Source organism: Glandiceps talaboti, chromosome 6, assembly GCF_964340395.1.
Source record: "Glandiceps talaboti chromosome 6, keGlaTala1.1, whole genome shotgun sequence".
Lineage (NCBI taxonomy): Eukaryota > Metazoa > Hemichordata > Enteropneusta > Spengelidae > Glandiceps > Glandiceps talaboti.
In genome coordinates this window covers 26,023,048-26,050,499 of record NC_135554.1, presented here as the reverse complement: position 1 = coordinate 26,050,499, position 27,452 = coordinate 26,023,048, and the positions used below count along the sequence as shown (strand labels likewise).

Below are 27,452 nucleotides of genomic sequence, written 5' to 3'. Positions count from 1 at the left end.
ATTACAATGTATCTGTAGTTGAATATAGTTGTAATTTGGTACTGAAAATTGTAAGCCTCTGGATTATCTAAAATTTAGTTGTGATGAGAAGTGCTGACTTGATCACTACATACATGTAGGAAAGTACTTGTAGGAATGGTGTGCACATCTCATTAAGAATTAACACTTTGTAAATTGTGAACAAGAAATAGGAAATTTTCAAGTGTGGTGCATTTCCTGTAATGCTTTGTTATGGCAGCTATTGCCTGTTTTCAGTGTTATCACATCTACACATTTAGCACTACAATAATGTTTTTGACCCCTACCTTTGAAATGAACTTGGTTGTAAATAGTAAAAATTCTTTTAAAAAGAAATGAAAAAAAAACAACTAACCAAACAAAAAAATTGCTCAGAGTACCAAGTAGTATTTACATTTTAATGAAGAATTAAAAAAGAAAACCAATCAATGAAAATGTTTTAAAATCAGAAGAAGTAGAAACACACAGTAAAGAGCAGACAAAGACAATAGTTGTCTAATATGATGGACTTGATGAATTCGGTATTATTTAGTTGTATAGCCTACAAACTATTTTCTTTCTACCGTGTCCAACCATCAGGTGTAAAAGTTATTTTATTAGATAAGTCTAAAATTGAAGTCTTTGAATGTTATGAAATTTATGTTTGATTGTTATTGTAATTCTAAAAGTATCTTGGAAACATTTCCAGGTTTGTTATACCAATGACACAAATAATTTTGTCAGAATATTTGAATTTCCCGATGCTGTATATATGAAATATATTGTGCCGAATATGTTCATGTTTTATGTATTGCTTAACGTAGAGGTTACGTGTACTTTAAATACAACATATTGTTTTTGACATTGACTTACAGCAATAGGTACGATTTGTCTTGTGGTAGCATCTGGTAGTGAGATTGGAATGTAAGTTATTATACTTGTACTGTGCAGACTGTGGATAAAATATGGTGTGGTCAAGACTTGTAGTTTGGATTTGACATCAAGGCTATTCTAACAGTGTGTACATGTACTCTATATGCTGATTTTAACCTTTGAGTAACAAGTCTATACTCAGTCTAAAACAAATTCACATGGATATCTAAAAGACCCCCTTTTTTAAAAAGGAAAATTGTATATTTATAATACAGAGGAAGTAAATCGTTATGTCGATGAATTTGAATATAGAAGGTTCTACATTTATTATGTCTTTTGATTAATTTTGACCTTTCCAGAAACAAATTTATGTCTGTGAACTAAATATTAACAGACAAAAAATGATTCTTTTCTTTAGAAAAATGATATACTCTGCCTGAGAATACATTGTCCCAACTTCAGATCTTTTACGATAGATAAGTCATATGTACACATTTAAAATGGTATGAAAAGACTGTAAACTGATCTACGTGTAGTGAGATAAGAATTTGTGTCACTGTGTTCATTTGCTCACATATGAAAAGTTGTATAATCAATGATAAAAGGAATTTTATGTACCTACATGTAAATGTCAAACTTATGACAGTGACATCAAAAATATTGTTTTCGTCATAATTTTATTGTACTAAGATATGCATGTAGAGGAATGACATTCATGGCCTAGATATCGGTTGCATCTAACGTCATAGATGGAGGTGTATATGTATGTCAGTCATACAGTTCCAATCCATTCATAGGCCTGCCACTTTCAACAGACAAGTCTCGGTCAGTGAAACCCATATTGAAATGAGAAAAAGTTGTAAATTTTTTATTTTTTATTTTATTTTCATTATTTCTATCCATGTGTAAGTGTGTTTATTGTAGGAATTCACGGTTTTGTTATTTATGTGGCGGAAACGTGCCCATTAAGTGTGTGGTTTTCAACAAAAGAAAGTGAATTCAGAAAAGTGAATGAAAACCCCATTTTGGATGTAATAAGGTGAATAGAAACCATGTTTTATCAGCTCTTAGATGGCATATTAGTCATGTCATGACATTATAGTCGTTGTAAAATTAGTCTTTGTAGTGGTAATTTGACGTTGTTGTGTCCCTCCTACATGACTATACAATCATCTCATTTATTAGGGAGAATGTCATTTATTGTCAAATCTATCCATGAGTTTTGATTAAATCTTTGTCATTTGCCTTTTCCCTGTGTTAACAATGATGAACGCGGTGTTGGCTGTTCGCCTGTCTAATTTCCAACAATTTGCAGAACAAAAACAAGCTGATAATTTTCCATTAAGATGCGCTGATTCACCACGCTGTGAAGTATATAGAAAGGTAATAAGTTCGACAACGGAGCTCAGTCGTTTATCATTTTCTAATTGAAGTCTCATATGCAGAATTTAAGGCTGAAGGACAGTCTGAATCTTCAACAATGACCATTTTGTCAAAGCCATTAAACGGGTTATGCAAAATTCAAGGCAAAGGTGCGGTCTCATCATTTCCAGGAGTAGTGATTTTGTGCATGATGCCAAATTTAAGGCCAAAAGCCAGTCATTGTATTATCAACTGTCAACAACGACCATTCTGTCCAATCTATGAATCAAGTTATGCAGATTTTAAGATGTACACATTCTTGTCATCTCAAAAAACTAATGAATTCGCCAAACCGTAAGCCATGCTTGTGCAGAATTGAAAGTAATGGGAAGGTCTTCAACTGAAAGCATTTTGTAAATTCTGATAGGAATACTATGTAAAATTCTAGACAAGGTACAATGTACAGTGTTTGCATCTCCTAAAATGACCATTTCATCTAGTCCATCTGATATAACAAAGAGTTGAAGGCAGGGCTATAGGGTGTACTTTTCATTGCCAACATGACCATTTTGTCAAATCCCTGATATATGTAATTTAATAAAAGGATCTCCATGTTATTTCACGACTTAGAACATATTCATATCTAATATCTGGATATTATTTGTATAAATACAGACTGCCATCAATCTTTTGTTTGATTTGTTGACATGGCTTTTTGTAGAAAATGTAGAACAAACACAGCAGTGGCTATGTATCTAGAGATAACATTATCGGGTATTTTTGTTGGAATGGATGTATTACAATAGTGTATAAGTGTGCTTAGGAACGAAGTAATGATCTAGCGTTTGCAAGTAGAGATTTGCCGATATTCTATTGTATTGTTGGATTAAATCACATTGTTACAAGTATTTCTATGAAAACAAGAGGTTTTATTAGATTTAGTACAGTAGAAAATTGAATTTCCTTTCCGTGGAGGTTGCTCTCAATGAGTGAGATCATCTACAATGAACACACATTCTCACTGGGCGGCTTTAGCATTGCTGTACAAATCATCACTGCAGTGACATTGTATACACATGTGGATGGGACCTCTCCTCAAGTACTGTTGACTTTTAACATATCCAGCAAGGTGAGCAACTAGAGAATTGCTCTAAGTGGAGTTGTGTCTGTGTCTGTTTAGGTGGAGTCTGTATGACTGATTACAGTCATGTTTGTAAAAATCATGTTTTGCTTGTTCACCCTTTAACCAAAGGTGCGTGTGTGAATGTGCCCAGTGGGACTTGGACTTCTGTCAGCAGAAGATTTTTTTTTCCTTCTATGTGGAATATTTTGTTGAATCCTTCAACAAATTGGATTATCAAGAGAGAATAGTGATTATATGATTTCTTTTGGTTCTACTTTCATTGATTTAAAAAAGGTGAATAGGAAATCTCACAATTAAGACATGCTTTCACAGATTGTAATTTCAGAAATCGGGAAGACACCAGCTTAAATAGTAAATATGAATTTCAAATGATGAAAGGAATGAAATGTATTTTATATATTTCATCAAAATGAATATTAAGTCAGCAAAACCCTTTTTATTTATCATAATTTGAAAAGACACAAGTCTTTGTATTTGATGTTCCCTGACTTTCCAGCATACAGTGTTCAAAATCTGTAGATGTTATTTACCCCATGAATACAGTAAGCTGTTTATCACATAAAAGATTTTGAGCCATAATTTTCTGTACATGTACCAGGACTATAATTCGATAGTTTTATATCAATCCCATTTGAGAAATCGTCCATAATGTATAAAAGATATATTATGTACTTAGGAATTACCAAACTGGTACCAAACTTATAATATGTAATCTGAAGTTAAAAATAGATTCCTTTTAAAAAATTAGTTAACTAGAATCAGAGACGTACAAAAATTTCACTTTTCTTGTGATGTTTTCTGATTAAAAATATATGTTAAATTTTTTGTTCTCCTTTCAAAGTACCAATATCGTTTGTGTTTATTTTTAATGTCAATCTAAAAACGTTGATTAGATTGAAATTATTAATGTATTGTCTTCATATTGAGAAATGTCAACAAACACACTTTTCATCAGTATTTCTTATTGTTGCTGTGTAGAAATTCAGTAGTTGTATAAGATTATAGTCAGTTTTCACCAGCATTTGTTGTTATTTTGATCATTATTAGTTTTAGACAGAATGTTTTCAGCTTTGTTTTGACATGGAATGCATTGTTTTCCATTTAGAAAACAGTAGAGACCCAGCAAAATACCTAGATATAAGGTGATAATGCAAACTCCATGGGGATATGTTATGCCTTGATGGTGTGGACAAGATTTGTAAAGATCTCATCAAACTCTAACCTCATCGTAAAAGATATTGCCAAATCCCCAACCTGGATGTCATCATATCCTTACCAACTGTCTGTGACATGGTTGACATGTCCAAAAATAAGGAACGGTCATCTCTACTTCCTTATAATCCAATTTTCACCTGTATGATGTGTTCCAAAATGTCGAACAATCATGCGCAACCGTATTTCCCACACTATTTTTGACAGAGTATCACATAGAACAATCATGCCTTATGAACAATTTTTGTCACCCATATGGCATGACCAGATATGGAAACAGTTGTATAGTTATCAACCATTTGTTATTATGATGACGTGTCCAGAAATGTTGATCAATCATTTCTAGTTCTTTTTATCAACCATTTTTACCCACATGGTATGGTCAGAAATGTGAAATGATAATGCATTGCCGTTGTGAGCTATGTAGGACCTGTGTCAACGGATAACGCATAGCCGCTGTCAGATATTTATGACCCATGTCAACGGATAACGCATAGCCGCTGTCAGATATTCATGACCTATGATTCAACAGTCGACAGAATCTATGACCAGTCATCATTAGACATTACATGTGCATGTAACCTGTCAGTGTCCAATGTCAAACCTCATGTCATGGGCAGTCAATTGGGATATGAGTCAGGACCTACATGTATACTGATGGTCAGAAGACAACGGGAGTACAACATCTCCGATCTAATAAATATTCTTCTGAACAAACGAAAACCATCGGAAAGGAAAGAAAATAGATACGACCAATTACAAATGAGCTATGTCTGTTTTTTTAGTTATGCATATATGCATATAAAAATTTCATATCTGTAACTTTGATGATGTTAAACAGGGGTTTAGTCATATTAATACTCATTTGTTTGAACCGATAAAGGATAATAGAAAAAGACAATTTTGCAGTTTACATCGTCTGTCTCGTATCCGGCCGTATACAAGAATCCATAATTCAATCTTAAGTGAATGTCCCTAGCTTGCAATGCAACAATATAACTTATTATAAAGTCTTAATTATGATATACAATTTCATATACCCTTTATGAAAATGGAAATTGCTCAGAAGATATATAATATGCAATTTACATATAAATAATATCCATGGAAATATGCAAGTTTGTCTTTCTATATTGTACACGGTTGAAATATTTGGAAACATGCAAGTTTGACTGTATTATTGTACTCTGTGGTTGCAATTTACACTGACTTGTCTTTGAGGTGACAGTGCATTTTATACTATGCACAAGCTGCATTGTAAGATATTGTCATTGAACAGAAAATATGGATTATATACTTTGGTCATTCTGCATATAAACGGCAACTCATGTGTACATCACTAGTTCTGCAATACTCGAAAAATATGAGTCAAAATGTTTCAAATCGCCATTATTTTTCCCAATTTTTCATAAATTATGCTTGAGGAAGTCTAATTATATTAATTATTATTCCTCAATATTTTTCTTTATTCAGCCCCAAAAAATACTCATGACCTAAGGGTTTGTCACTACTTGTTTAGGAACTCGTAGTGACAAGGCCCCTTAGGTCACTTGTATTTTCCTTGGCTGAACAATACAAATATTGGAGAATAATATCTAAGTAAATCCATCCATCTTCTGTTTAAAAGCCAAAAGGAGAACTGTTTTCTGATGAGACATGAACTTGCAAAGTTTTCTGTAGGTGAAATTGTGTTAAATGAATGACATGTTTATGACTGCTTCATGTTCATAAGCTTCAATTTGTAACAATTAAAAACTAGCCATAGAAAGCCATGTCATCATATTCTTAACAAAGGCTCTTTTAATAGCCTATTTTGAAGGTGAAATGTAGAGTTGTGATTGATAGAAACAGCACGTGGCACCGAGACGTAGAGACGGTTAGAGTATTAAAAATTACTAAAAAATAATGGACAAACACAGGCAGGGAGCCAGGCTTGAGGACGAAATGAATACTGATTAATTCAAGTGCATTTGTTGGTGAAAGTCTATCATTCTTGGTAAGTTTGTAGTTTATGTCTATATCCTGGTTGTAAAATGCTGGAAAAGTAGATAAAAAGGTTAACTACTCTATGTAGCATTCATTTTGCACTGTTTCTGTTGTACATGTTGATGGGTAAATAGTTATTTGATAACGTCATTGGTTTCTGATATTTATTATTGGACAAGTAACTGATCATTGATCATTGCTTGTAGGGTATTAAGAGTTTGCAAGGATAGAGGCCATTATGTTCTCATAGATGTCTGTTGCCTGCAGTTTTATTTGACATTTTGGAAAAATTTTGAATATGAAAGATTTTAAAATTTCCTTATGATTTCTGTCGACAAACAAACTTCAGGACAAGTCTTTGTTGGTCATTAGTTTTATACATATTCAATATCAATTCTCCAACACTGATGACTGTGAAAATTGAATCAAATGTGGGTGGCTACGTTATGAAATGAAAGTTATGTATCCTTCCCATCCCAGGCAAATACATGTAGTGTGTGACATCATTCCATTGTCATTGTGTTGCATTCAGAATTAGATATATAGCTAACTTTGGTTTTGATTAGCAAACCACTGTCAGAAATGATTGATTTGATGTAGTGATAACACTCTACCTCCCTCAGACCACATTGTGTGATGTCAAGTCATGTTAAATTGTTCATCACAGTTTGGACATTTTATCCTCATATTGTCCTGAGGGAGTGTTCATTTGAACAGGCTGAACATGTTGTTATACTGCAACCCATTGCAGCCAATAGGAAAACATATTACATCTCATCATCTCAACCAATCACAATGCTCCTAGTAAAAAGTTGGTAATTAAATACTTTAATACTTGCTGTGTCATGTGATATGTTAAACCTGAATCAATAATAGAACTATTCTTGTTCAAGTTCATGTCCATACTTCTAAAAGGGGTACATAAATAAGATTTTAATTGGTGTTCACTCATATCAACCACTTTAATCGTCGATGTCAATCGTAGTATAATTGAAGTTTCATATCAGATTCAGTATATGTATACCAGCATTTTTTTGGACACGTAGAGTAATTTCCACAAGCTAAAGAATGGGTGTATCAAATTTCCCCTATCTGACAGCCGTGAAAAGTGCACATCATAGGGCAAATTGCTGTTATTACGATAAAAATAAGGAACGACCTCCAGCAACATTTTAGACAATAATTCTGGAAATGAAAAATGCCTATAGCAATGTTAGAATTTGATTAAATTGTTAAGGAGTAGATGTCGACTGAAGCATGAAATACAATAGATCCAATGATGGTTGTCTTAGACTGTCAGCTGGAGTGAAAATAAAAACAGGGAAACACGGAGAATTTTGACTGTTTGATTCATTCATTAAATTTCAATCATTAGATATTCTAGCAGGAGGTTGATCTGTAGGTTATCAAGTGAACAGGACGTGATACCAGACTGTGGTGATATTTCATGGATACCACGTTGGACAATTTCTCCGAGTGTTTCTGCTCAATTTCTTTGGTCATCCGGTTGGAAAATCCATTTTGTTCATGAAAACGTAATTGGATTGCAAAGAGTTTTAGTTGTGTTGGCTTGCGGCACATCATATACTGCTGTTAAAGGTCTCGATATGGCTTTGTTTTGTTAGAGATATGTGACGTATGTAACCATAACCAGTGTCAAAAACTAATTACTGAAGAAAAGGGTAAGGTAATTCAAGCGGTGACCCTGTCAGCTTTCGGGTCAAGAGATTTAAAATGTTGAAAGAATATTCAATAATCACTGTCTTTCCTGAACACAGGGGGAAAAGCTAATTATGGGAATTTCTTCTGAATGGATATTCTTCGAGTCGCCTTGCAAATAGTCTGAACAAAATTGCTGGAAGGGTTTGCCATTTCAGTCGCCTGTAATGTTTAAATTATGATGTTGGTGTGTTATTACTTTGCTGCCCGTGATATTAATGTGAGCATTCAAAGATGTTAAGTGCTGTATTTACATTGGGTGTATAGACATTTGAGGTAACACATGGTAGTGCTGGTTAACATGTTTACGTGCCCAATTCTCTCGACATGCAGGTACTGTACAATATTTTATCCTATTTCTTGCAAGTTTTTGTTTTAGTCGACATGTGATATATCAACTTCATCATGTTAAGTCATGTGCATTTCATCTAAAGTGTAGAATATTAATATTTATGATAAAATCAATTCAAGAGAAAAGTATCAAGTGAGAAGGTAAATTCATCATCATCATTAAACTGTATATAAATGTCACATGTACTTGTACTCTAAAGGGTGCTACATATCATAGCCATGTAGAAGACATAGTCAAAATATGAATATGGAATTTTCTTTCTTAATTTGTAAAGTTTCATATTATACAGCACTGCTCAAATGTCTCATATACTAAAACAGAAATATTCAACTTTGTGCCTTAAATTGAAATTTGGGACATGGTTGTACATGTATGGTAGTTGGGAAAAATAATTTTTATGGCATCAGTGGCAAAGATTATGTAACACTAATGAACTATTTAGAAGTGCAATTTTAGTACCGTTTCTTTATTTGTGCGTATCTTATGATATATTCATAACATTACGAGAACAGCCATCAAACTGCTGTTTTGGCTCGCGTATATTGTCAAGTTATACTTCATTTATGTGATGATTATGAGGACCCAGATTTTATGTCTTAAAACTACCACCATCTTTACCAAATAACAATGATAATAAAAATTCGGCTTTTAATGTTCGTTTTAACCATTGTCAAGAATTTATAGTTTCTGTATAAAATTTGAAAGCTAAATTGTTGCACATTTATCACAGAAAGGTTTATGACTAAATAGCTAGAGGCATTCCGTGTGCAATGAAATGAAAGAAATCTTTTCAATTTTACCCAATTTTGATTGGGGTATTAGTTTCTAATTGATATGTATTTAGTCCATCTCTTGTCCAATCAAATAAAAGTATTGTCATTCATTTGCATAAAGTCTTAATATATTCAAATATCGAAGTAAATTTTCAGATTCAGAATCTGTATGTTGAAGAAACCAATACTGATAAATAATAATGGAAGAGGAGGAGATTTTGTATCTTTGTGTTTGACTGCTAATGAACCATTGATATAACAACATACCATCCAATTCTCTTCACTTTATTTTCTATTCTGCAGAAAATTACTGTTATTCATAAAGAGGATTTCCCCCAAACTTGATGGTATTGACATCCTGTCAATATAAGTATTTTCATTTGCTAAGAAAACATAAAATGGAAGTAGAGTCCCGCTTTCAATTAGAGCAATGTCACGTTTGTTGTCAAACAGAAGTGATTATCTGTAGATCTGTGTACACAGAGTATTATTCTTAGCTTGTCTATAGTTTTGAAATATCCATGATTGAGATTTAAGTTTGGCATACAAGAACTACAAACAATGTTTAAATGTAGAAAGAAGAACATCTTTAACAAATTAGGTTCAGTATTTTGCTAAAGGTTTCGGACCATCTGTCCTATTAGAAGCATCAGTTTATATAAAGAGGGGAAATTTGCTGACGAGTAGTGTTGAGAGTTTTCAAAAGAACGTATTAATGGTAGACAGAAGTTACATTAAGATACCCCTGATGATGCTGACAAGATGTCAGCAAAAACTTAGGATTAGCTTTCAAGATTTTGTTGTTCTTGACTTTTATGAGTAGAAATTGTCACTAGTAGATTAAGACAGTTTTCTATCTATGTATGTAAACAATTTTGACATGACAGGAAACCCTGGTGAAAAAGCTAGAGGCATATAATCTGTTAAGCCGTGTACTAAAAACATGAAGGTTACTACAATAATGCGTATGTGTAATTTGAAATACAGTACAGATGCTTCGTTTATAAGTAATTTCATAAATGGGGGTTCGGGGTATGATGGGGAAAAGTATTTTGAAAAAAGTCATTTACACTATCAGGTCAAGTACCTATACCTGCTGTGTAAATAGAACTACATGTATTATTACACATCCATAAAATATATAAATGTTGGTCTTATAGAGAATTGTAATAACTTTATAGCTTTGTTGGCACATATTACAGATATTTGTCAAAATTCTGTGTATTTCTGTGTTCGGTGGAAGTGATGTATTCACATTAGTGTTAATCTATGTTTGCATGCGTGGACAGTGAAAATCAGCTACTTTTTGTTTTAAAAAGAAATATCTACTTAAAGTAACCATAGATGGAAAACATAAATAGACCAAGATGAAAAAAAATGGATGAGAATAATATAATTGTTTATATTGAGTTTGTGTTCAGGTTTTACAGGTTGGGTGACATTTGTTGTGTATTGTGTAGTTTTAGTTACTACAACCTTTGTACGTCAGACTGATATAAAACTTATCAATTTAATCAATAAGTAGACTAGAAAAATGGCATGGAATTGTCTCGGGATGGAGCACTTCACGAATTTATTTTGACAAAGGTGACAAAAAGTAATTTTAGTGACAGTCACACTTAACTAGGGAAGACGAGTATCAAGAACTCAGGAGAGGTAGTGAGTATTCCCCAGTGTGGTGGTTTGGTGAGTCATTAATGAACTGTGTAGATCAACACGACTAATTTCTTAGACGACTCTCTAACCTGATAGTTCTTGAAATATGACTGATGCAGCAAAGGAATGGCAGAAGCCAGCAAAATGGTGTATGATCCAAGGCAGGTAAGAATGTAATGATGGTGATTTAACAATGGTGGATCATTGCACTTGTTAGCTTCAGAGAATTGTGTACAATTAAGATTCATATAAATGAATGCATGGCATTTAAGAAGGCAATGTAAGATGGAAAATAGTGATCTGTAAGTTCATAGAGATGAAATGTCATATCTGTATAGAATAGATGAACCAGCAATGTATAAGTTAGACAATGATATGTATTCTATAATCTCAAATTATTTGTAGACTATTTCATTCATCATCACGTTCTCAGAAATATATATGTAGAGTAAGAACTACTTCTTACTCTACATGTACTGGTAATTGCAAAAAGGTTCATTTAATGGGGTGGGGTGGGTGGGGCGGGGTGGGGTGGGGTGGGATGGTATGGGATGGGACAGGGTGGGGTGGGGGAGGGAGATAACAAATTCACAACTTTTCCCTGGGATTCTCTAGAAGTTGCAGTTGTGAGAAGCCAGTCAAAGAATCAATTTCTATGAAGTTGGTATTTGGATAAGAATTAAGTTTTTATTGCTGTTAAAAGGTCAGAAAATTGAGAAACAAAAACAATTCACTTTTGGGAATTCCCCATCCATAAAGTCCCAGTACATTTGTAGCTGTTATATTAAACTGGAATGATGTCACAATTGTCACATTCCTTCTTCCCAACTTATCTTTATGTTTTTGTATTCACTGATGCATGTACATTTTGTATGATCACGTTTAGATAAAATTTTGTGTGTCATCCATCAACGTTATGATTTGTTCACAAACAAGTAATCTGGTATGTATCCCCAGACTGTTTACATATGGAGTGTACTTGTTGTCATTGACAATGAGTCAAGAGAAAGGTCTACTAATAAATAGAATTGAACTATTTCCAGCAAAGTTTTTGTCCATAGATGCATATTAACGAAAAGTACCAGGGCTGCAATTTGTCTTGCATCAATTTCTATGGGGTGAAGTGGTAGAGTAGCCATTGATTACTGCAGCTGTTTAGTAGAACATTCATAACGTTCACTTGATGTTTGCAGTCTTTTGCCTTGCTAATGTTTCACGTTTATTTATGCAAACGGATGCAGTTTACTTTGTTAGAATTACATTGAAATGATTATACTTTCAGTCTAATTGAAGTTTTAATAGGGAGAGCATAGGTATGTGCAACCAATACCATTGGGTCACAGCTGTTCAAATATGCCTAGTCAAGTCATTTACATGTGATGGGAGCTGTCATAATACCATTATGAAGATGTGCAGGCATGCCAGTATACCCTGGCATGCACTGCAGTAAACATATTAGCAGGCCATTTCCCGATGACGTCTATATATAGACTAGAGATTGCCAATAATTGTATAGTAAATTGCTTGGTGGAGTGTTCTGACATCAATATATACACAAAGTCTTTTGAAATGAACGTACTTGTATGTACATAAGTTTTAGGCATGAATATGAAAAAAATCAAAGTGCACTTGAGAGAGTCAAAGGCCAGGAGAGTGAATAGAGAATTCATAAAAAGGAGTACCATCACCAGGAACTGACTGACTGACTCTGTAAATATGTATTTATGATATTTGCATAGATTTTACTGTAAGAAAGGAAAGTACCGTACCGTTCATTGCTAGGGGCTATAGTTAAGATGATGTATGTATTGAATACGAAATTCCATGAAAAGGCCTGTAATGTATTTCTTCTGTGCTCTATGCATTCACTGCACTATAATTCTTTCATTCTTTATTTTTCAACGTTAGAGTATTGACTGTTGTAATACGCATTGATCATTGGAATATGACTTAAACTGTATGGGGTGCACTTTGCTGAATCTTTTTAATAACCTGACTCGTTCAATTTCTCGTCTTTTGAGTGATGTTAACAATACCCTGTTATTTAGCCAGTTTCTGATTGCCACTATTTATCACAGCACAAGTGTTTCATCGCAGTGTACGTTATAATCCTATCTGTCTCCACATTTGCGAAAAGGTAGGTCTGCTAAAATGCCAGCTTTAATACATTCTTCTCATTTAAATGTGTTGGCAATGACCTTGTATGTGACAGATGCACTTGTCAAAGGGAATCCTACACTGGAAAAATAGGTCAATTGGAAGCATTCAATTTCTCTTGTACATTTCTCAGGAACACTGATTGCCTTGGCTTAGCACATTGCTACATTGTAGTAAGTTGTTACAGGTGAAATTGTTACATTGTAGCACTATTTTGTGTCACCTGGCCAGCTGCCAAGTGGGTTACTGTAGGGATTGAGACATTGAACATTAAACCTAAGGTATTGATATTAAATGTCTTATAATGTTGTGTGTCCTTATCATTGTGTAGCTGCAGTGTTTCTGTGATCCGTGAAGACAGGTTAATTTGTGCTCTGAACTCAATTCAAAGTCTGTGATGCAAGAATAATGTGATTTTCTTCAAGATGTGGGCGCCAACAACCTGTCCTTTGAGTGTCACAGTGTGAAGAATTTATTTCATATCTAAATAAGATTTCAAGACAGTCATTCATTTGTTAGTGTGTATGTATGTGTGTGTGTGTGTGGGGTTGGGGGTTGGGTGTGTGTGTGTGTGTGCACGTGCGCGTACATGTGTGTGATTGTTTGGTCATTCATACATATTGTTGATTTGTTTGTTTGTTAATTGTTGACTATTTAGTCTTATTTAGGGTTAGTATTTTGTTGAAGTTCAATAATAAAGTTGATTTACATTGTAACAAGTAGACTGATCCAATGTACAAAAAATTCTATCATGCTGGAAATAAGAAAATTTGGAAGTAGTGGAAAGCATTTTACTGCGGTTATTGTTATTCGTATTCAATAAATTGATTATTCAAGCAAGTAACCATTTGAATCTACCCAACATGTACGTGCTGTCTAGTTCATATTGCATTGCTGAAAAATAACGTACAGAACTAAAATCAATTTTGAATATGAGATGGGAATTTTTTTTTTTAAATTGACACTCATGATATTTAACATCGTCATAGCAACATCACATGATTGTTGATGTACTTAACATCGGATTTAAATGCCACCAAAAGACACATGATTAATAAATATGTATCTATTGATGTTTTAGAGCTATTAAATATGATACATACAAATGCATAACCCCAAAAGCTGACTTCTAAATCAGCTTATGTGAGGAAAGGCAAATGTAACGGGAAAAGAAGAGGGATTAAACGTATACCTCAAGCAGTGTTATGAACAAATCGATAACGTGAAAGCGAGTTATTTATAGAAACCATTCTCTTCTACCATGGGAGCCTCAAACAAACTACCTCTTCACGTTCTCATGCTGAATTCAGACTAAAAATAATTTATTTAACGTCTGTGTACTGCTGATACTTGCCATCAGATGCAAATATTCAAGTTGTCGCTTGCTACATTCAAAGGTTACATTGTAACTTATGCAGCGCTGAATTATTTTGTTATGTAAATTACCAGTTTGGTTCAACATGACCATGGATTTCTGACCAATCAAATGACAGCCTCTCTTACGTATAAACGTGATGCTTAAAATGTTTGAAACATGAACTAGCTTTTGATTTAATGTGCCATCAGATTATCTGCAAAATCCTACCAAAATGTAGATTACAGACGAGTTGAAAATTGTTGAAATAAATCAAACAAATCAGGGAAATTTGACATAACAGGTTAACTAGTTTGAGTAACCCATAAGTATCTAGAAGAATATATTGGATCATCTATTAAAATCACAAAAAATCATCATAAATCCCTTTGAATATTTGATGAACGAGACAGTTTTTACTTTATTTTGTTCAAACATAAATATAAAGACAGTGTAATATAAGCCAGTATAGTGATCATGTTCAGACTTTGCATTAGTTGTGAGCATTGCATTAGTTGTGAGCATAGTATAAAAAGACAAGTTGTTTAATAAGGAACCTGACTTTCCATTTATTTTTATTGTACAACGGGGAGGCATTAAAGAGAGATCTTGTCTTAGTGGAAAATGCCATGCAAACTTTGATATATTTGCTTACACGGAGAATGCTAACAGGCTCCATGATTCACTTCAAACCATCAATCTTTGTCTTGCAACGTGAAAATAGCTTCTCACAATGCGAAAAGTGACAACGCGAATCACACGTCACTCGGTACGTGAATTGCATGGCATGCCAGACGTACTTCAGACAGCAATGTGTCATCTTAGGAATGTATGTATTAACGTTACGGTAGTAGTGTTGCTATAAGCAGCTGAACCTAGGTTACCTTTATCACACCCATGAGACTGCATTAAAAAAATGTTTTTCTTTAAGGTTGAACAAACCTGAGAAATTGTGAGAAAAAACATTATAGAATTTCATCTGCCTACATTTCACTGGATAGCCTTCGTTTGAATCCTTCAGAATACAGAAAATATGATTTCAAAATAAATACCAAAAATTAAAATATTTCAGTTTTGAGAATAACTTGGCATTTCATATTAGTAGGTATGCAGAGTTATGGCTATTTTAGGAAAGCATAATGCCAGGTAGGGTGGACTATTAATAATATTTCAAAACTAAGGAGGATAGGAAAACATCATTTATATCAGAAAGACTGTTGCTATAGCAACATGGTTTTATGACTAGAAACAGTTGAAACAACAAAGTGATGAGATGAAAAATATGTGAAATGACTGATCATGATCATCAGGAGAACAAAAAAAGTAAGGAAAAGAAAAACTCTTGGGTAGTCATTGATAGCAGGGAAGTATTGTGTGTTATGTGAATAGATGGCAAGATGTTTCATCATGTGTGACGAGAAAAAATCTAGTGCCAGCTATAAAAAACTAAGACTGAATTGCTTGTAATGGATGGCATTCACAGAGTAAAGAGGAAATGATTGGTTCACTTACGAGAAACTGTATTCCCAGGTGCAGTATCGTAGCCGTTTTTCGGCTATTATTTGCTAAATCTGATATTTAAAAGGTTATAGTCATGCAGTCAGATGATGACGATGATGGGGAAAGGATTTTTTCACAGAGGAGCAATCAAGTGAAGTAACACCGTATTGATGATCTCTACGACTGCTTCTAGTTGTGTTACAAGAATTCTAATCACATCAGGAGCACTTCCATGTTAGAAATCGTTAGTCGGTCAATTTGTATTACAAAGCTGATTTTTCTTTCTTAATAATCGCAGGAAGAAGTGGATGTGTAAATTTGTTTACAATAAAGAGTTGAAGACTGCATTAAGACATGCTAAAGAGCATTAGAAGTTACAAGTCCAATTTTCTTAGAATTTTTAAGTAAGGAATGGTTGAGTGAATGAATCAATGAATGTTTCATTGATTTGTTTTGAATGGGCTATTTTTTTTTTGCACCTTCTGGGCGAGTTTTATGATTTGATATTGAGATAATAAAACAGCTGATCAGAAAGTTGAATGTTTAAATTTGGTTGCTTACAGATTATGTGCGATACTCAAAGAGTCTTTTATAAAAAATCTGTAAGAAAAAATATTGGATTGGTGATAATGTTTTTAGAGTAATGGACATGATGTTTTCATACATTACATTTTGGCTTTACTTCCTTGTGTTGCATATATTTTGATAATCAATTTGTTAAAATGTAAATACAATAATAAGTCCATATTCTTTTATGAACAGGTACGTTATATATTTAAAAAAGGTACAACCTTAGTCTTGGTTACCCAGACTCTCATCACCAAGGGCTCAACTATGAGACAACCTCCCCACCCCTCCCAACAAGAGTTTGGAGACATGTACATTTGTAATCCAATTTTCTGTACCACCGGAAATCATGCATAGCATTTCTTCCAAGTCGTAATCATGGAGAATGGGTTTATGAAGCCATCACAATTAAAATGTATTGGATTAAAGATGTCGTGAAGGAACCTGGTTCATTCAGCATGCCATGTTAGATGCAAAGTATTCCCCAGAATTCACTGCTCTTGGACACAGATACACTGTGCACAGAACTTTGGATTACATCTCTTGTGACTCTCGTTGGGAGGTTTTTTTTGAGAATCTGGGTAACCGAGACTATTTAGCCCAGAGACTTGGCTGTCTGGCCAAGCATAGTGGTGATAGTGTTAGCCTTTCAGTTTTTACAAACAAACAAATAAAACTATTGTGTAAAAAAGGTCTTAAAAGTGTTCTTATCAAATGATTGAATGTAAAATATATCTCTATACTACCAACATGTTGTGTCAAGCATTTTGAAATCCAGGGCTTGTTTACCTTCCATGTTTCTAACAAGTTCTGCTCGTTCATGCTTACATGTCGCTGGTTGTATGTATTGTAGAAAAGTAAGTGATGGAGCAGTAAATATATACAGAATTCTGGTGAATGTTTATTTAATGGTGATATCTGCAAGGAAGCTTCTGATGTCTGTTGGGCAGGATTACAGATCTAAGCTTTTTATAAAGGAAGATGTTGCCTTACGTCACAGTCAAATAGCTCTAATTCTAATGCTTACAGCTTTTTTGATGACAACACAGACATTTGAATAATAGAATGTGAAGTGAGCTCCTTTTTTGTTATTTCTCACAAGTCAAATTCAAACCAGTCAAAAGAAAGGCGAGATTGCTCCATAACCTGTGGTCACATGTTTCATTGAAGAAGTCAAGCCCTCCAAGGGGTTATAACTATTTGCCATTAGTTGATAAACAAAATGAAGACAGTGGAATTAGTGTTTTAAAAATGTATGAGTTTTAGAACCTGCTCAGTTTTATCGGCAAAGGTTAGTATAATGACTACACATGCGTGTTTCTTGTTGAGGTACTTACCGAGGAAAAAGGTTAAAATGCATGATGTATGCAACTACAAGCCTGTTGCGGCAATTGTCATGTTTTTGTAATCTTAACTGCGAAGTTTTAACCAAACAAGAAGCTATTGAGATTGGATAAAGTGAAGTTGTTCCGTTGCATTATTAAAGGCATCCTTAATTAGATAGTGAGTCAGGAGGCTGGTAAGTGACACTCATGTTTCCTGCTATGGATTGTATTAGAAGTCATGCATATTGCTTTTATGTATTCCTTTGAAAGTGTCTGGTGATTTTATCAGTTTGGCAGCGGATATCGCATCTCATCCAAGACAGATGATTTAATAATATTTCGCACCTGACTGTCTCAGCTTCATTTTATCTGGCATCAAAGGTGTTCGTGACATTTCCCTGGGTGTTGTGCTTCTATTTGGCTGTCGACTGTAATTAGATGACATCGTTGAAGATTGCCTCATATTATACTTAATGTTTCCATAAATTTATTTAATACAGTGTTCACTTGGAAATATTAGCTTGATGTTTCATGCCAGAGCTCACATATAACGTATATCCTTTTTCATGCAGTAGATTATAAATATTTTGTGTTTGTATGGAGGTTGTTGTTCCAAAGAGAACATTGCAATTGTACAGTCTTGTTCTCAAAAAGACTAATTTTTACTACTTACATGTTCCAGACTGGTACATTATGTCCATGTACATGAAGGCATTTTAGTCACTACTTATTTTTGTGGGGATTTTTTCCAAATGAATAAGTGAAGATAAGTCTTTAGCCAGGTTTACTATAATATTAAAGTTTGTTATTAAAATGAGCAGACAAACTTGAAAATGTACTTAAGAATCCATAGAAGAAGCACTTCTGTTGTAGGATGCTCAAAGATTACAGTAGTGAGAAAACATTTTTCTAGGAGCTTTTGAAAGAAAGTGGTATAGAAAGTATATCAACTTAGTATGATAGAAGGCACAATCTCGATATTTGACATACATATGTTGTAAATTGCAGGTAGGCAAAGCTATCTAGTGTGGCTTAAATGAAAAACAACAACAGAAAACCACTCCAAAGTCAAACAAACTCAATAAACAAATTTCATTCCTTCAGGGGGAAGGGAGTCTAGCATGGTCAATGTGATTGCTGAACCTCATTTCCACACTTCTAACCAAATTTTGGAAACTTTCACGTCTTCAATGATGACAGATTCTATATTTAATACTGAGATGTTGATATTAAGTTGATTAAAATTTACTTCTAATGTGAGATACAGTGCTGTGTTTTGGGTAGTATTTTAATGTGTTTATCATCATGTTTTTACATTGCATTGATCATAGTGGTGTGACCGCTGCAGTTCTTCTATTGTATGTACAGCGCTTTTCAATATTACTGAATAGAAAAGGTGCTTTAGAAAATAAATAAACTTAAAACTTAATTTTTTTCATCATGGTTTACATCATCTGTAATAAATCCATTGATGTAGAACTTGTAAATGTTTGTTTAGAGGAAGCGTCTTGTTCTAAATGAACGAAGTTCGTTGATTGAGCTTTTGTGACATTGATCAATTGTCCCTAATAGTTTACAGGTACATCATCATTGGAAAGTATGATTGACAGCTAGTGCAATGTTGCATTTTTCATATATTTGTTTGATTTGATTATAACTGGAAACCATAGACACGATTGAAGAAACGAAAAGGAAGGAATACCCTCTGACAATAATATCAAAAATAAAATTTACCATTGTGTGAATACAGTCAGTTTTGTACAGTTGTATATGAAGAGAACTGCAAAGTGAGAAGGTCAGTTGTCATAGAAGACTGTATATGCTGTTTGTGTTTTCAAATTACTTTGCGAAGTAAGATTGAAACAGTGATCGATGGAGACATTGTACATCATTTGTGTATCAAGGGATTCAATGTATATATCTTGAACTTTCCTTCTAAAGTAAATGTAAGGTTTATGTGTTCTGCTCCTATTGTTTTGTATTGTGGACTGCGCAAATGAATGGAAATGTCTGGTAGGGTCGTTGGCCAGCGAGAATGGTTGATACCAATAGTTTGTCATATTATTAACTGGTAAGTAGACCAGATGGTTTTACAAAACTTTCTGATTGGTCCTTAGCAACTGACTTACATATGGTTAATTGACAGATGGATGGCTAAATACAAAAGTATGTCTCATTATAATATAAGTGGACAAGTGTTACTAACTGGCCTATTTCACAAGTCTTTCTGATAATGGGGGTCAGAGTCCTGGTGAGTTTCCAAGCTTGCATGATTGGTCAGTTGACAGATGAATAAGGTTGTTTGGTTATTGATTGGCTAGTGGAAGATGTTAAGAGCCAGATGGTTTCACAAGACTTTTGATTGGTCAGTTCACCAGATGGGTTCATAAGACTTTCTGATTAGTCAGTTCACCAGATGGGTTCATAAGACTTTCTGATTGGTCAGTTCACCAGATGGGTTCATAAGACTTTCTGATTGATCAGTTCACCAGATGGGTTCATAAGACTTTTGATTGGTCAGTTCAACAGATTGGTTCATAAGACTTTCTGATTGGTCAGTTCACCAGATGGGTTCATAAAACTTTCTGATTGGTCAGTTCACTAGATGGGTTCATAATATCTTTGATAGGTCAGGGGGACTAGCCGTTTCATAAACTGTGATTGGTCAGTTAACAAATAAAAGTGACCTGCTTGTATCTCAAACTTATTGCAAAGTGGACAGCTATCACTACACCCTTTCAGATGTGTTTGTTTTATAGACATACCTTTATGAATTTCTGAATGGGTGATTAATTCCTGTAATTTTTAGTGCGTGTGAGGTTCAGGAGGGAGATGTATGCAGGGTCAAATATAAAATGAGCTGTCAAAAAATGAACAAGTAATTCAAAATCTAGACATTAAAAAGAAAATTTAGTTGACAAGTTGTAACAAAACTGCAAGTACAACACATACTTTGACATTAGCTTTGTAAAGAAGACTGTAATAGCACACTGTATGTATCTGTAACATCTTGAAATATATACGTACCTGTCACATTTACATCTAAAATGTAGGTGAAACACTTTCTTTTATATGTTCACCTTTGGAACAGGCAACATTTCTCGATGACAGTTCAATATTAGTAGAGAATAAAAATTGTCATTTTTTGAAATGAAAATGGAAATGAGTCTGCTTTGTTTGGAATGATGACTTTGGTGAGGACACTAATGGAGTACGACCTGCACTTTTCCATTCATTTATTGATATGCATGGGCCGTCGTGCTGTCTCTAAAAATGCAGTCAGTCAGTTAGAGACCTTTATCATCTCTATGAATACTAATTATTAAGGTAGTCAACATGTATTTACTTTTAATAACGTTTTCATATTCATCTTCATTTGGGGAGTCTTGCATTGTGTCATGTCTTGTTACAGTATTAAGGGACTTGGAGAGACACAAACTAGTAGAATATTAAACTCGTGATTCTCTATTTTCTCCATGTCAGGTTTTTATGAGAAAGTCATTATCAACTATGTAGGCTGTAGAAAATAAAACAGTTTGATATGAAGCGTGCAGAATGAGAAATTTAGTGTGTATACTTTATGATTTATAGGTATGGTTGATGCGGAATAGATGTACACGGGTTATGTATGAAAAAAGTCATAAATTCCAGCGTTACTCATGATGTTGTATGTAATACAAGAGATGTGATTATTTAGGTTTGGCTTTTCTTGCAACGTAAAATGACATCATTGTGATAATTTAAGGTATACATTCAAACTACAGCAATAAATTTTGGCAGTTATCGTGATCACTGTGTGTAGTACGTGTGCAGAGGCGGTTGGAATGAGATCGTTTTGTGTTGTACATGCGTGGAGGTCTTTCAAGTGAGAGATTGTAATGTGTTGGATATGTATTGAGGTGGATAGAGTGATGAATATAGTAACTGCTGTTAATTTTCTGGTAACATAAAGTGATATCGTTCTAATAAAATTCACGATAGTTTGATGGTGTGTAATCGTAAATGTTGACGTTTTTATGATCATAAGAAAGTGGATGTCGTTCCACAAAAACTGATCCGATGAGAAAGTTTTTGTGTAATTTGTAAAAAATATTTTATCTTTTCTCATGTTGTAAACCATAGTTAGTAGGGGAACCCAAATGAATTATATTAGAAACTCAGATAGACTTTATTATTGTACATGTAGATGAAGTGTTGTCATAAAAACAAGATGTTTTATAATCTGATTCGTGACTTTTGCAATTTTAAAGGAGAATTGTATAAAAAACTATAAAATGTTTAGTTTTATGTGTGAACATGCATGCCTAAAAATGACTTTCCAACGTTTTATAGCTCTTTGTGCCAAAACAAAGGACTTGTGCAATGTTTGCTGTATTTCCTTAATGAAAAGTTATGGTCTACTTTTTTACGGCTGATGTCTGTTATTATCTTGTGACCTTAAAAACCTTTAGATGGGTTGTAGGAGACATGAAAACCAGTATAACTGTCATTATTGTTATATTATAGTCACATTTCATTTTTATTATCATGACATCCATTGTTCAGGTCTCGCATTTGAATTAAAATATAGTAAAGAAGGCCAGGGTAATCCATCACATTAGGTCTATTGTTCTCTCAAGAGTTGAAACTGCCTCAAGCATTAAATACATAATTGAGGTTTTGTCTCTGTTCTCCTAAATTGTACTCTATTATTTTGATATCGAGTTTACTATTATGAATTCTATCTTTTAATAGTGGGTTCTATACTTAAATAACAATTGTTTTTCAATTTCTATTTAAAAAAAATCATTGTAAATGATTCAAACGTTATAAAAATTGAACATATTCGTAATATGAACAATATGAAGGTAAAAAAGGCTTGGTTTGAAAGTCTAAAATGTTCAGTATAAAGTCTATTTTTTGTTGAAAAAGTGAGAATTTTTTTCTTTGGTATGGTTTACAATAACATTGTTCAAAACAACTTTGTATGAGAGTTGAACTTCAGATTAAAAGTCAAAAATTTCTTTTATTGAAAAAAGTGAAAATATGTACGACGATATGAATCATACAAGTATGACTCCTGGTTCTTTGAAGCTGTTGAAGATTTGAATGCATCCATGTGTAGTATGACTTTGACATTGATGATTGCTTGTCATCCTTTGTGTAGATTTTGACATTGACGATTACTTTTTCACTTTTTGTCATCTATTGTGTAGATTTCTGACAGCTCTCATCATGCCAAGAGGGTGTCCATGTTTTGCCCCTCAAGTAGAAGAGATCAAAGAGTTAGATTTCCGGCATTGTAATTTGATGTTTGTACCGGAGGAAATCTATGAGTTTGAGAAGTCCTTGGAAGAGTTGTATGTGGATTCTAACAACATTAAAGATTTACCAAGGGTAAGTGTTATATTCTTATTGCAGGCAAATGTCTGTTTTCCTTCACTGTGTCATCAGCAGAGGATTTAGAACCCAGAAAGAGAAATACATTGAAATATGCAGTTATGATACATTCAGTGGCTTATGATTCACAGTTTTATGGTATCAGGGAGCCTGGTGAATCTGGTAAAATTTACAATTCCCTATACATTCAGTGTGTTTACTAAGGTTTTTTGATCCCTGTTAACATTCACAGATAAGGGGGAAATCTAGTGGCCTGGCAAATCTGGTAAAATTAACAGTTTCCTATACATTCAGTGTGTTTACTAAGATTTTTTGATCCCAGTTAACACTCACAGATAAGGGGGAAATCTAGTAATTTAAAGTGACATGTAGTTGGAACTCAGGTAACACAGAGGGGAATTTTTTAAAATATGATTTGGTAGGGAACTCAAAAAAGGTTTTAGCAATTCTGGTAGATTTTATCTACTAAGTCTTTAAGCTTTAAACAAAATGCTTTGATATCAAAGTTGTTTATTGACAGAAAGCAGGCTAAAACAATACAATACAATACAATACAATACAATACAATACAATACAATACAATACAATAAACAACATATCCTTATTGTCCTAACATGGGCAATTCTTCGTGCGACAGTAGAGAATAAAAACAGACATGAAAATAATGAAAACCAAGGACATATTATACATTAAAATGCATACAATAAATACTGTTCCATAGTGGTTTTGCGAAGGTTGGAAAACCTTGGTAACAGAAAGTGGAATATGATAAAATTGGCGTTGTTTCTAATAATACATTGTATCATAATTTTGGTGGGAAACTCTGGTAAAATGACATAAATCAAGTAGATTTTACAAGCTTGCTGTCTTTAAACAAAAACAGTGGTTCCAAAATCAAGACAATGATAAATTAAAACAAAGGCAGCTACATCAAAACAATGAAACAGTAAGTACAGTTTAAGTTAGATATAAGTGTTTTTATTGATTTATTGATTGGGTATTTTAATATATCTCAAAAAGTGACTTGGAATGATTGACTCTACTTTTATACCATCGATGTTCAGAGATCACACCATGAAATTCAGAAAAAATTGTATTTTTCCAACAAATTAAGTGATAGTGTATACCTTCTTGATATTTAATGTGGTTATTTGTGCGAGCGATTTATAGACAAAATGAATGAGTTTTTCTGATTAAAATATATAGGGTTGCATTTTTACAGACAGTATTCTTTGGAACAATTTGTTATCAATTTAAAATTGAATTAAGAAAATTAACCAATTACTAAGAATGCCTCATGTCTGTCTGTTAATGTTCTTTACGAATGACCTGGAGAAGAAAGATACATTTTGTATTTATTAGAATACAAATAGAATGGACATACATGCACGCACACGCACACACACACACACACACACACACACACACACACACACACACACACACACACACACACACACAAATTCATGTTTACCCTCACACAGAAACACACACTTACATATACTCACTCAATCGAAATAAAAAACACATACACACTACATGTCTAGTGGTATTAATATTTAAGCTGCCCACACATGCCTTGTCCCAGTCCATCTTTCTGTTTCATATTATACTATCTTTCTGATGGATTTTTCAATGGATTACATTACATAGCCAATAGCACAGAAAACTAAATGTAACTAAACAACAAAAAGAATTAGCTTATTAAATTTTTGAAGCTCTTAGCACCAGAAAAATAACCATATGGCATTTCGAATGCTATCAACTGAATGTTTAATCTTATTTGATGGACTGGATGAAATTATACCCTTATCATTCAGACATGCAATAAAGTGTAAAGAATTGCAATATGTTGAAATATGAAGTTTGAACTGACTTGGGAGTTGTAGGATGGTGCGGTACTAGACAATTTCATAGGATAGTCTAGACAGAGACGCAGAACACTAATGAAATCTAAGGTTTTAGATTATGGCAGGCAGGTAGTTAATTGATAGCCTTACATTACATGTACAACAACACCTGTCATAACCTAGCATGTCAACATTTAGCCTTATAATCAATTACCTGAGACAGTCTGTGTTGATTGTAGATGTAACATTGCTACAAACTTAATTAATGGCTATGGACATTTGGTGTTTATTATGGATGTAGCATTGGTAATTGCTATGGGCATTTCATGTTTATTATGAATGTAGCATTGCTATAAGTATTGTTAATTGCTATAGACATTTCATGTTTATTATGGATATAACATTACTAGGGACACTTGATGCTTGGTGTGGATAAAAACAAACTATGTGCACTTTGTTTACTACAGAATAACTGCTAAACACAATTGCTGTCAATGCATTTTAAACTGTGTTCATTCCAAGACCCGTGGAGTATTCCAGTGTCTATGGTTTATTAAAGATTCAACATTGCATCGTTGTTCAACATTTTTGAAACATATCACAGTGTTATGTTTGCTTTTGTTAAAGTTAGCTATTGAAGTCTTGCACACCAGTTGTACTGTCATCCTCTTTAGTGTTCGGAAATCTTCCAAAGTGCAAATCTGAGGTCTTTTTATAAAGTCATTAGAGTTTTTTTGACATAAGAAATATCTTGAAAAAATAGCTTTACAAAAAACTTGGCATAAACTTTAGGAATATATCATTCCTTCTGTGGAAATTATGCAAAATATGTAACTCTTCACAAAGTTATTAGTCTGAATAAAACCCTCTTTAATCCATCCCATGCCTAGACTTAGATAAGTCACAGAGTTCAAGCCGATAATCCGACATGGCATATCTTACAAACTATCACGTGCCTTGAGCCTACCAATTTTATCAAGGTAACAAACAGTGACTGAGAAATTGGAAAGTCTTGATCAATAAAAGTTATTACGTTGGTCGGTAAACTTTGAAAAGAGATTAATCTAAAGTTTAAGAGTATTAGAAGATAGCTATCAGCATTCAGTGAATGATATGATGTGGTTAAAGTCATTGGGTTGATTAGTAAAGCTACACAGTAGTCCCACAACAAAGGATACCATCCTTTAAGTAGTTGTATTATTCAACTATAAAGTTGATTAGCTGTTTTAAACCAGATTAGATGACTTTCCTGTCTGTGTCAGTCTGTGTCGCTATGTTTATTGTAAAGGGCATGGAAATCAGCATTATAGAGTGTCTCAATGGACGGGTTATAAAAGTTACATAAGGATTGTGATTGTGTCCATATCAATATCATTCGTTTGAACCCTCTTGATTAAAAGTAATACAAGACCTCAATAACTAGGGAATGGTTTTTTATCACTTTGTGGGTCTCTATAAACATTGAAGTATACTTTCCAATCAATCTAATGTGTTTGTATTCTCTTTAGAGATAAAAGCCTGTACACATTTCATATTGTATTGCCACTAACTGTCACTTCAATGACATCAGGATATTAATTTTTGTATGAGTATTGCTTCGGCTGTGATAATTTGGTCTGTGCAATTTAATATGTGGAAAACGAGCCTGTTACATACATGTAGTCACCGATAAAGTAATAACGTGTTGAACTTCTCCCCAGTTGTAGGTTTATATTTAATACTTGAAAGACTCCAAGAAGTTGAAATTTTTGTCTAGCTTAATTAGAAATTGAGTTCTTTTAAAAAGTTAACATCTGGAATACTCCCAAAAAATTGAATCATATGTAGCAGTAGTACAAGTGTAGTTAAACTTTGGTGTATAGGTTGTATTTAAAGACTCTAAGAAGCTGATATTTTGTAGGGCTTACCCGATGTCACAAGTTAACTTCAATTTATTATATAACGTGAAGTACTTGCTTACTTTGTCGCCAGATTGGTGGAATTATGTATTATTAGTTGAACATGGCTCCACTGTGTTGCCATTAGACAGTGTAATTTGAAAAAGTAATAATTTTTGGAATTTTTGTAGTCAAAGGTTACGTTATTGAATTTTTAGAATGGTGCCGGTGAAATTGTTCTCACATTGGCCTTACGTACCTTTGATTTGTAAGAGGCTATCAACAGACAACCTCATAGTGAGAAGTTGTTCACACTTTGACATAAATCATCTCCATAGTAACATTAATTTTCAATATTGTAGAGAGCTG

At 33.6% G+C, this 27,452-nt stretch overlaps 1 protein-coding gene across 1 annotated transcript in view; it reads left to right on the top strand.

The window, feature by feature from the left end:
- Window positions 1-11,180: 11,180 nt before the first annotated feature.
- The window catches only part of LOC144437030 (uncharacterized), a 54,940-nt gene continuing 38,668 nt past the window's right edge, over window positions 11,181-27,452 (top strand). Inside the window, exons 1-2 of the mRNA XM_078125897.1 lie at window positions 11,181-11,239; window positions 23,173-23,353. Coding sequence (XP_077982023.1) covers window positions 11,181-11,239; window positions 23,173-23,353 — 240 coding nt within the window. The remainder of the gene's footprint in view (window positions 11,240-23,172; window positions 23,354-27,452) is intronic.